Raw genomic sequence first — 11,293 nt, forward strand, 5'->3', positions numbered from 1 at the left:
CACGGGAAACATTGCTGATCTCTTTTACATCGCTCACTTAAGGCTACATTTAGGATTATTTATGATTTTTAAATAAATTTGAACGTATATTTATCAAAATACAAACGGCAACCACCAGGTCCCTCCTGGTTTCAGGACACGAAGGCAAAACTCTTTTCTCAGTAATGTATTTAAAAATAAATAAATAAAAAACTAATAAATATTAAAAAGTGTAAAATTTTTGTTTTGACAATTTTTAAAAATTTAAATAAACAATTTTATATTTATATAAAATATCAATACTATAAGATATGATTCATTTAAAATAGCAAAATATTCATTTCCTTTTTTTAACACGCTGTTGTGCCATTTTTAATACGGCAAAAAATGTTCAGTTGTTTTTAATTAGTAAATTATTCAATTAAATTAATATATAATTTTTAAACAGATACATATTCACTATTTTTAATGGATTTTATTTCTATATCCCCCTTTAAGGGTTCTCAGAGTAATATAAAAAAAATTGTATAAATGTATAGAAGCATACAAAATGAATTGTAGCTAAATTATATTAATAAAATTTACATTATTTAATAACTTCTTTTTGTAATCAGATTCTGTGGTTGTTGTTTTATATATAACATCATATACCAGAAAAAAACATCAATAATTATGCTGTTATTTCTGCCATATAGTAATAAATCTGATACGTTACTGCGACATTTAATCGGATATAATTTTGCATATTCTCATACCCCCCCCCGAAAGGTCACATGACCACACATGCAAAACACACCGATCCTGAGCTCATGCAGCCATGAGATCATTTGCAAGTCAACAGGAGTCATCACATCCGTGAGGCTAAAATCGCTCCTTGCAGATTGCCAACCCGGGCAGCGTGCGGAAGAGGTCGAGGGTCAAGCGGTGTGAAAAACCGAGAGCGTTCCCGTGGTGACTGACACGACCTCAAACCTGCCTATGAAAAAACGATGACTCTCCGCTACTCTGTTCCTCTGTCAACGGGCAACAAAATATATCTGTGTAACTTGTTTTTATGACTTCATTAAGCAGAGGGTTTGAAAAGTAAAACGGTCAGCAGATTGGAAAATCGATAAAGATTAATAGGTGTGTTAGATATCGGCGCTGCAGCCGGCGCTGAACTACGCAGCTGTTACGCAGATGAGGTTTATTTACTCAAGTACAGAAGATATGAAGGTCACTTTATAGTATACCTACTGTACTGGCCCTGCAAACTTCCCTAAATATGTGTGTGTGTGTGTGAGAGAGAGAGAGAGAGAGACACTGCACTGTCATACAGCAGAACAATAACAAAGCAGGTCAAGCTGAGAAGAAAATAAAAAAGCATCAGCTTGTAGTGATGCAACAACCCAAGCTTTATTTTCTCAGAAAATCTCTGTTGACATGTTGGTCGAACCGTTTACCCACAATGCCACGATTGAGGAGGGTTAAATTTAGAGAGCGATGCAGCGGCGCTTTAGTGCTTTAGTCTGGCCAGTTCTCCGAGGGTCAACATTCATGCTAATTTTATCATCAAATCCGTAGATCGCTAACTAACTAACCCGAGTCTTGTCAGTGTGTGTGTGTGTGTGTGTGTTACAGGTTTTAATGATGTCATTTCCCACCACAGGATGAGGAGGAATAAAGGATGCCTCAACTAAAGCATGTCTTTACTTTAATGTTCATTTTACAAACACTATATACTATATTTCCAAAAAGAAAACAAAAACAAAACCTAAATACAATTCACGTCCCATGTAATCGAGTGTTACTTTATTAAATGTGTTTCAGCATGGAGTTTTCTGCAACAAGTCCGCAAAAAACAAATGTCACCGTTGTCAAATGATAAGAGCGTACAACGAAGCTTTGCCAGACACATTTTCTCAATTAGGAGCAATTTCACCGAAATTTCCAGGCATGGTGAATAAAAGTGAAACCAAACACCAGTTTCTGTGGCTCAGAGACAGAAATGGAAGGAGACGGAGAGAGGGCGAGAGAGAGAGAGGGAGAGAGAGAGAGAGAGAGAGAGAGAGAGAGAGAGAGAGAGAGAGAGAAAGAAAGGAAAGAGAGAGAGAGAGAGAGAGAGAGAGAGAGAGAGAGAGAGAGAAAGGAAAGAGAGAGAGGGAGGGAGAGAGAGGGAGAGAGAGAGAGAGAGAAAGGAAAGAGAGAGAGAGAGAGAGAGAGAGAGAGAGAGAGTAAAATAAAGAAAATAAAGAGAGAGAAACATGGATGGAGACAGACAGCGAGAGAGAAAGAGGAAAGAGAAAGAAAGAGAAATGAGAGAGAGAGAAACTGAGGCAGAGAAAAGGAAAGTGAGGAAAACAGAGATGGATACAGACACTGAGAGAGAGAGAGAGAGAGAGAGAGAGAGAGAGAGAGAGAGAGAGAGAGAGCAACGGAACAACTGCAGCACCGTGCACTTGAAGTCGACTGGCTCGGTTCCTGATATTGTCTGAACGGAGCCGAATGGGCGGAGCCCCCCAGCCACAAGCCCGCTCCATAACTTAAACCATGTGATGAGAGGCAAGTCTGCAGGGAGCCGTCAGCGTGCATCAGCGAGAAAAAGCTGACACAATCCACGCTCTGTGCTTCCTCCACCTGAGATTTACAGCTGGGGCACTGACATGCGGCCTGCTGATATGATTTAACACTAAACAGACCGCTGGAGAGCGAGAGCCGGAGTGCTGTGGAGAGCTCAGTCAATCACGCCCAGCTTCACACGACTCACTGCCTTACAGGGGATTTCTTGGTAGAACTTTCTAGAAGTGGTGTAAATGTATAGCACTGATGTGTGAATTTATTGATGGAGTCAAGGATTTGGACAAATGTTAGAGGTGAGGCTCTCAACAACCAAACAAATAGAACCTTTCCCTTGAGGGTTCCCTCCAAACACACACAAACACACACACACAGTGCATAGTACTCTGCATCATTTGTGTTTATTCTCTGTTACAGTGTCAGGGGCTTATGTCCATGTCCTACATGGTAAGTGCAGGTCACAGGTTCTCATCCCTGGTCCTGGAGAACCCTGATCCAACACACCCACATCAACTCTGGAAGCAACACTATGGGTTTGGGGTTCTCCAGAAACACAAGGATGAGAAACTTCTGTCTGTTACAAAACCCTTTCAGAGAACCCTGATTCTGTGTGTTTCAAGTAGAACCTTATTTTTTTGGAGAAGTTAATAAAGGTGGCCAATCTAGAACAAATACAAGTTCCTCAACTGTCGCTTTTGGGAAGTCATTAAGGGTTCTATGTGGTGTAGTAGAACCCTTCCAGATGCAGGTGATAGTTGGGACAATCTATAATAGTTGTTCCTGAGTGGTCACTCAGGGAGAACCCTGTATGGTTCTATGTCCTGTAGAACCCTTTAAGTAGCTCGTGCCCTGGTGTTTGTTTAGACACTTTAAGTGTTTGTTTACTCATCGATCCCGAACAGAGAAGCACGAGCGGTAAAGTAAATAAACACAAGTAAACAAGCTCCGCTGCGCCGCACGCGCTGCCTACCTTGGCGGACGGTTCTGAGTCTCACGGCTCCTTTGGAGTTCTTCACGGCGCTCAGCACGTCATACAGCGGTAATCCCGACACGGGCAGCGTCTCCACCTCCAGCACCAGCTCTCCCTCGGTCAGAGTGCCGTGGTCGTAGCTGATGGAGCCGGGATCCACGCGGCCCACGTATACGAACTCTCCGTTCTCCGCTCCGCCCTGCAGAGGCACGTTCACGTCCCCGCGCGCGTCCCGCCGCACCGCGCACTCGCTCACTCTCGCGCTCCAGTGGCTCTTTTTCTGCATCGCTTTGGACATGGTGAGGAGACAAGAGACAGGACAGGGGGACAGAGGATAAGGGTCTGTCCTGGAAGCAGGTGGTCAAATCCTCCCGGTCTCTGACAGCTCACAAACCGGGTGTTTCACTCGCAGCAAAGTTTCTCCGCCGCTCTTCCAAACATGAGCGCGTGGGGTTCCTTACAAAAAATAATAATTAAAAAAAAAGTAATTGCAAAAAATTCAGAAACAAAAACTCAAGCCATCCTTTATCCAGTAGAGAAGTTGGTAACGAAACTCCGGGACTTCACCAGCTGCTTCTAATTTACATCCGCTTTATTCCTCATCTTCCTCCGCAATCCTCATTAAAGTCGTACCGCCTCGCGCACAACCTTTTTTGTTTGTCTGTTTAATTCCACCGATTATTTCCCCTTCGCCAAAGAGTCCCAAAACTCTTTACTCGTCTCCAGCTTTGTTTTTATTCTTACCTTTCCCCGGGTAACTCGCTGCCTGAACGCGACTCACGGCTCCTTTAAGCAGGTACGACGTCCTCCACTTGTGTTTGTTAGCGACGCTCCGTGCGGCTCCGGGAGAGTGCGCGCGCTCGCGCTCCTGCCTGTAGTTACAGATCGGCCCTAACGCTCGCGCATGCCCACTGCATCCCTCCGTAGTCCTGAAGGGAGGGTGGAAACCCTAAAGCGCTGCAATCGCACGGTCCTAGCGCCCTCACTTTACCACGCGCAGTGTTTACAAAACAAACCAAACACACCCAATTTAATGTCATATTATATCACGAAGATTATCCATAAATGTAACCCAGAGTTTGTAGGACTAAAGAATTTTTTTAAATGTTAAAATTTAAATAAAAAATAATAATAATTATTAACATTTTAGATCATATGTAATACGATTTTCTAAATGTATATGTAATTAATTTTAAATGTAAAAAAAATATTAAGAAACTATTTTAATATCAACTATTGAACCTGAATAATGTGAGGAAGCAATTCATTGAACTCTTCTGTGTTTAAATTAAAAAAAAAAATTTAATTCTGCTTCATCTGATATAAGATGAGGAAGAGGACCTGAGCCGTACCTTACAGGGCCAGTTTTAACTGTCCACATAGGAATGCTGAATAAAAGTGAGCATTAGACTTTGTTGAGTAAAACTATGTGCTGACGTCACTCGGCTTCACCCGGACTGTCCTCTCTGTTCCGCACTCAAGTCCTTCTGCACTCAACACTTCCAGTCTGACAGGTTTTACAAAACACAGCAGGGCCAATCCATGAAACTCATGTTTTCTGGGCTGTGACCAAAACCAATCCACATTCCACAATATGACAGACATGTAAACATGACGAACTCGTCTGCCCTTAAAAGACAAGCTGAAGTCAAAGCTGACCTTTTTTTTTTTTTTTTTTTACATTGTCGTGTCGATCAGACTTTGATCAGACTTCAGTGGTTTTAATTGAATGACTAGTGATGTTTATGCACCATGTTAACACATTAAAAATCTGATGCTGTTTAATAGATAAGAGTCTGGAATAATTGGAAAGATGCTGTGGTACAAGAGGGATTTTATTTAAAAAAATAACCAACTTTGGTAACATTGATGGTCGCTTCGCATAATCACACCACTCTGTTATTTATTATTTTCCTGTAACAGCTCATATTCTTTATTTTTATTATATATCTATAATGTACCCTGTATTATACATTCTGTATTATCTCTATATACTTACTTAATTATAATTGTAAATAATTTTAAATTCATAGCATGCCCTAGTTTTATCTCTCTATATATTTATATGATCTGTATTATCTTGGGTACATACACCGATCAGGCATAACATTCTGAGCAGTGTAGAGGTGAAGTGAATAAGACTGAGTATCTCCTCATCATGGCACCTGTTCGTGGGTGGGATATATTAGACAGCAAGTGAACATTTTGTCCTCAAAGTTGATGTGTTAGAAGCAGGAAAAATGGACAAGAGTAAGGATTTGAGCGAGTTTGACGAAGGGACGAATTGTGATGGCTAGATGACTGGATCAGAGCATCTCCAAAACTGCAGCTCTTGTGGGGTGTTCCCGGTCTGCAGTGGTCAGTATCTATCAAAAGTGGTCCAAGGAAGGAACCGGCGACAGGGTCATGGACGGCCAAGGCTCATTGAGTCACGTGCGGAGCTGAGGCTTGACCGTGTGATCCGATCCAACATACGAGCTACTGTTGCTCAAATTGCTGAAGAAGTTAATGCTGGTTCTGATAGAAAGGGGTCAGAATACACATTGCAGGACAGGTCAGGGCTGTTTTGGCAGAAAAAGGGAGACCAACACAATATTAATAATAATGTTATGCCTGATCGGTGTATACCCGATGTTGTACATACACATATATATTTATATACATTTTTCTTTTCATCTTCATGTATAGATCATATAAACACACATATAATGAATATTAAATATTTCTTTGTTGTACATTCAATTCAATTTATGTGTATAGTGCTTTTAACAATGGACATTGCCTCAAAGCAGCTTTACAGTAGAATAGAAACAGAAGTTAAGTTACTATTTATCCCTAATATTTATCCCTAATGAGAAGCCTGAGGCAACAGTGTTGAGAAAAATCTCCCTGAGATGATATGAGGAAGAAACCTTGAGAGGAACCTGGCTCTGAAGGGAACCTCATCTTCATTTGGGTGACACTAGAGAGTAAATAATTGTAAATGTAAATAATGTCCTTTCTTTAACAGGTTATAGTCATGAAGAAATGTGCAACAGGTGAGTGTAGTGGAGTTTCTGGTACATATATTTACATATTTATCTGAATGTGGTCATTTGCACAATTCTATGCATTTTGTTGCTATGTACCTGTAGTATGCAATGACAATAAAGTTAACTACCTACCTATCTATCTATCTATCCATCCATCCATCCATCCATCCATCCATCCATCCATCCATCCATCTATCTATCTATGTGTCACTACATATTTGCCCATTCATGCTAGTCTCCTTTTTGATGGCTCTGGGGTTGATGTTGAGGGTTCACTTCCCATATTCCCGTCATTGCTCCTTGTGTGTGGAGTTTGCAGGTTCATTCCATGCTTCGTGGGTTTCCTCTGGGTGCTTTAGTTTCCTCCTCCAGTCCAAAGACATGCATTTTAGGCTGACTGATGTCTCTAAGGTGTCCATTTCATCTGAATAGGTGTGCGAGTGTGTGTCATTGTGTCCAGCATGTCCCCCACTTTGTCCCCCGAGTCCAGTGTGATCGTCTCCGGTCTCCTCTTGACCCGGGATCCAGAAAATGGATGGATGGATTAAATATGCTGCTTTGAAAGATGACAGATCTTCAAAGCTTGGTTTAACCAGCATCAGTGTTTAAAGCAACGTGCTTTAGCATGAGATTTTACTTCTACAGAATAATCGAGCTCGACCTGAGTGTGACATCAGGAGGCATAATTCAGAATAATCGTGACCTTGGTTTTTTTCCCTCATAATGTACTTCTTTATAGATCACAGACAGTGGCCCAACATTACAGCAAAGCGCTTTTTTACTGTGAAATCTCTGTGTGCTTAATTCATCAGCGTCAGCTGCGTCATTATCACTTGCACAATAGCACTTTAATCACCAGCTATTTGCAAGTCAAATACTCGCAAAACAACACCGTTGGAAATTAGCGATTGTTCTCGTTTTCGTCACTGCGATCGTCTTCATGCATATTAAATTGTGTGTGTGTGAAGGAAAGGGTGTAAATGTTTTTCGATGTTGTGCTGTTTGTTCTGTGCTCCTTACAAATAACACTGTCTGATTAACGTGTGTTTTAAACCGTGTTGTTTTCCCCCAGCAGAGCCGACAGAAGCAAGGAGCAGGCGCATCCTGCCAGGCCTTCGCATCTGGGGCCTGTGAGCGATGATGTAACCCATCGATCCCCATATCCCCTATTTCAGAAAGACTCAGGGATTAAAGCATGCGATGGATGATGGAGCAGCCTGGAGACACACAGCTCACTCGAGCCTGCTGCTCCTTTTCGGTAGCTACAGAAACGCGCACGCACAAACAATTTGCGATTGATTTCATGCTAATCAGCTACTAAATCCGAACGAAAGCACGACAGATCATTTGCCGCAGGCGCGAGGAATAAATCTGCATGCGTTCTATACATCGCTTCCATCATGTCCTGAGACAAGTAAGCCAGCGCATCCCTTTTAAGATAAATAATTCCTGCTCTTTTATTCTTTCTGCTTATTAAAAAAAACAATCAAGACGAGTCCCTCAAGTCCGGATCTGCAAGAAATAAAGAAGACGAAGCTGGAAAGTCCATCTTTTATCCGACATTGGACTCAGCACATCTGAAAAGCTATTTCAATAATTACTAATTGATCAGAAGTGAAAATCTATTGCAGTTTGAATGAATATCGACAATGCTGTACTCTAAAGCAGGAAGTCTTAATAGGCAGGCCTGTAAAAAGTACAAGGATTAAATTGTGGCGTCTGTTTAGGCGTCTGGTCAGGAAAATAAGTCTCTGTGGTTTTGGTGGAAGTTCAGTGTAATACTCTTTGATCTCTCTTTGAGTTTTTGAGCTGAAATATACGCAAAGAAGCACTGTGCAGGATTGTAGTTAAAACGGTGACTAGGATTAGCCGAGGTCGAGAGGCGGTCACGACCAGACGTAAGCTAGAATTTCTCTTTGTGTTAATAATTAAGCCTCAAACGTTCAGCCAACATGAGACCAAAGAAATCTCATCCAACTTCATTTACAAATGTTATCATTGCTGTAGCTCTAGCCTACGATCCTGCTTGAAGCACCGTGACAGATGTGTGTGATTAAAAATTTATGACCTATGAAACTGATATACACTATACTGCCAAAAGTTTTGGGACACCCCTCCAAATCATTGAATTCAGGTGTTGTTTTTCAGGGGTTGGGCTCGACCCCTTAGTTCCAGTGAAAGGAACTCTTAATGCTTCAGCTTCATACCAAGACATTTTGGACGAGTTCATGCGTTGTGGGAACAGTTTGGGGATGACCACTTCCTGTTCCAACATGACGGCACACCAGTGACCAAAGCAAGGTCCATAAAGACATGGATGAGTGAGTTTGGTGTGGAGGATCTCGATTGGCCTGCACGGTCCACTAGAGTCCCGACCTCAACCCCATAGAACACACCTGAATTCAAACTTTTGCCAATATAGTGTATTTGTTTTTTATTTGTATATATGTTTGGGTGAGGAAATGACAATGTCAGAGGAAATTGAAGCCTCAAAACAAAAAATAGTGAAGTGAACACTAGAAATATGATTCTTTACAACACGAAATTAACCTGAGACACTCTGAGACACTGGTTATAACAACTCTAAGACATGATATAAACGTCTCAGGCATCATTAGACCTGAGTAACGGCATAATTTGTAATATATTATTTATTTACAGCTATAATCAGCATTCCTTGACGTAAGATACGAAAAAGCTGTGACGAGTGTAAATAGTGTTATTACTGAAGCGTGTGTGTAATTTTTCTGTATTACAGAACAGGCCTTAATAATGTACAGAAAAAATAAATTATTATTTCATATATATGTATATGTATAACATGCTGCATAAGAACTAGATTATATTGTGTGGGTGTATGCTGGCTTCTTCCACAAGATCACAAACAAATATGCATAAAGTACAGATATATATGTATATCTTTTGGATATAAGCTCTGAAACTTTTGTTCATTTTTCTTCATATAAGGAAAGGAAATTGTAAACCTGGCTCACTTGATGGAAAGATTTAAAAAAAAAAAAAGAAAGAGAGAGTTGTTTATTTTCTCCTTCTCTTCTGTCCATCCTCTGGAGCCGCTCAGACCAGAGAGACAGGAACCGGTGCACATGAAACCCTGTGTCCGTGTCTCCTGCCTCGACCCCTCCATAATCTGTTTCCTATTTACATAATCATACATACTGTACATTAATATATATATAAAACAATGTACACTGATCAGGCATAACATTATGACCACCTACCTTTTGCTGCCAAAACAGCTGTGAACCGTTGAGGCATGGTTTCCACTAGATCCCTGAAGGTGTGCTGTGGTATCTGGCACCAAGATGTTAGCAGCAGATCCTTTTATTCCTCCCATGGAGGCCTCGCAAATTAAAGGACTTAAAGGATACTTAAAAGATACTTTTGATAGATACTGACCACTGCAGACCGGGAACACCCCACAAGAGCTGCAGTTTTGGAGATGCTCTGATCCAGTGGTCTAGCCATCACAATTTGGCCCTTCGTCAAACTCGCTCAGATCCTTACGCTGTCCATTTTTCCTGCTTCTAACACATCAACTTTGAGGACATAATGTTCACTTGCTGTCTAATATATCCCACCCACTAACAGGTGCCATGATGAGGCGTTATTCACTGCAGGATATGAGGAGATGAGAAAGATAAACATGTAGCATGTGCAGCACACATGAATCCCCTGATCTGGCCTTCAGGAGTGGAATCGTATCTCTTACTCCCTAATACAGTCAGGAACGTGGAAGAAGGACAGGACAGGAACGTCTGGAGGATGAAAGCTGAAGAAGTTCAGGAGGAGGATCAGCTTTGAGAGGTGTTTAGTCTCATGAATGCAGGTCCTGGGATGGTTACGGTGCTTTATAACTCTGCTTTTATTTCTTACGCTGCTACGCCCTGGCGGCTCTGAGACGAGAGGAGGACGAAGACAGGAACCTAAGATTTCCACTGGATAAATTTCCACTGTTCCTGGAAAAAAAAGGATTCTCGGAAACTTGAACAAGCTGCATGTTTTGTATATTAAGTGAGAAAGAGAAGAAGGAAAAGCAAGTGTTTGTAGCTGCTATAACGAAGACGATAACTTATACCACAGACAGCAACTGCAACTGTAAATGGATAAATATTATAGCTGTGTCGTTGTTTAATACACTTCGGGAAAATTGCTCTTGTGTATGAGGAATAAAACACTTCAGGATGTGCTTTTATAGGAAACTAATCAACTTCAGGGCTCTAACAGTATATTGTTTAGCGCTAATTTAGTTTAAAAAAAATTAAAACAATTATAATCTCATGCTATTCAACATCGTCAAAAACTAATATAATACTTAAGATTCCTTCACAGAAAGTTCATTAAAGTCAGAGCTTATCACTCGTGCTAACACACAGGCCGGGGATTAGCCAGCGTATGCTAGCCCCTTCATTTTATGCTAACGTCTATTGTGAGTGTTAAAGTGGCCCTAGGGGATTCTCTTTGGCCGAATCTGGAGTGGAGAAGCAAAATGAAGCAAAGTGGCGTCTTGGAGCTGGTCCAGAGCCACAGAGACGAGAAGGAGGATTAGAAAGAAAAGAACAAAGCCAGAGAGAAAAAGCTAGAGAGAGAGAGAGCGAGAGAATGAGAAGAGAGTGCATATTGTGTAGGGGCGGCTTCGGTTGTCGCACGGTTCGGGCTCCGGGTATTTCCTCAGCGTATAGAGTTTCAACCCAGAGAGCGTGCCAGGAAAAGGAATAATTTAAAACAGGTCCAGAAA

The 11,293-nt window shown here is 41.3% G+C and overlaps 1 protein-coding gene across 4 annotated transcripts in view; it reads right to left on the reverse strand.

The window, feature by feature from the left end:
- LOC131342905 (membrane-associated guanylate kinase, WW and PDZ domain-containing protein 1-like) overlaps window positions 1-4,399 on the reverse strand; it is a 139,717-nt gene extending 135,318 nt beyond the window's left edge. For 2 of the 4 annotated variants that reach the window (XM_058374208.1, XM_058374206.1), the window contains exon 1: window positions 3,506-4,395. In XM_058374208.1, the coding sequence (XP_058230191.1) occupies window positions 3,506-3,803 (298 nt within the window). In that variant the 5' untranslated portion in view covers window positions 3,804-4,395. Of the gene's footprint in view, window positions 1-3,505 lie in introns of all 4 variants that reach the window. The other 2 variants (XM_058374207.1, XM_058374209.1) reach the window with 2 other exon arrangements.
- Window positions 4,400-11,293: the final 6,894 nt, after the last annotated feature.

The sequence above is a fragment of the Hemibagrus wyckioides genome, linkage group LG21 (assembly GCF_019097595.1).
Source record: "Hemibagrus wyckioides isolate EC202008001 linkage group LG21, SWU_Hwy_1.0, whole genome shotgun sequence".
Classification (NCBI taxonomy): domain Eukaryota; kingdom Metazoa; phylum Chordata; class Actinopteri; order Siluriformes; family Bagridae; genus Hemibagrus; species Hemibagrus wyckioides.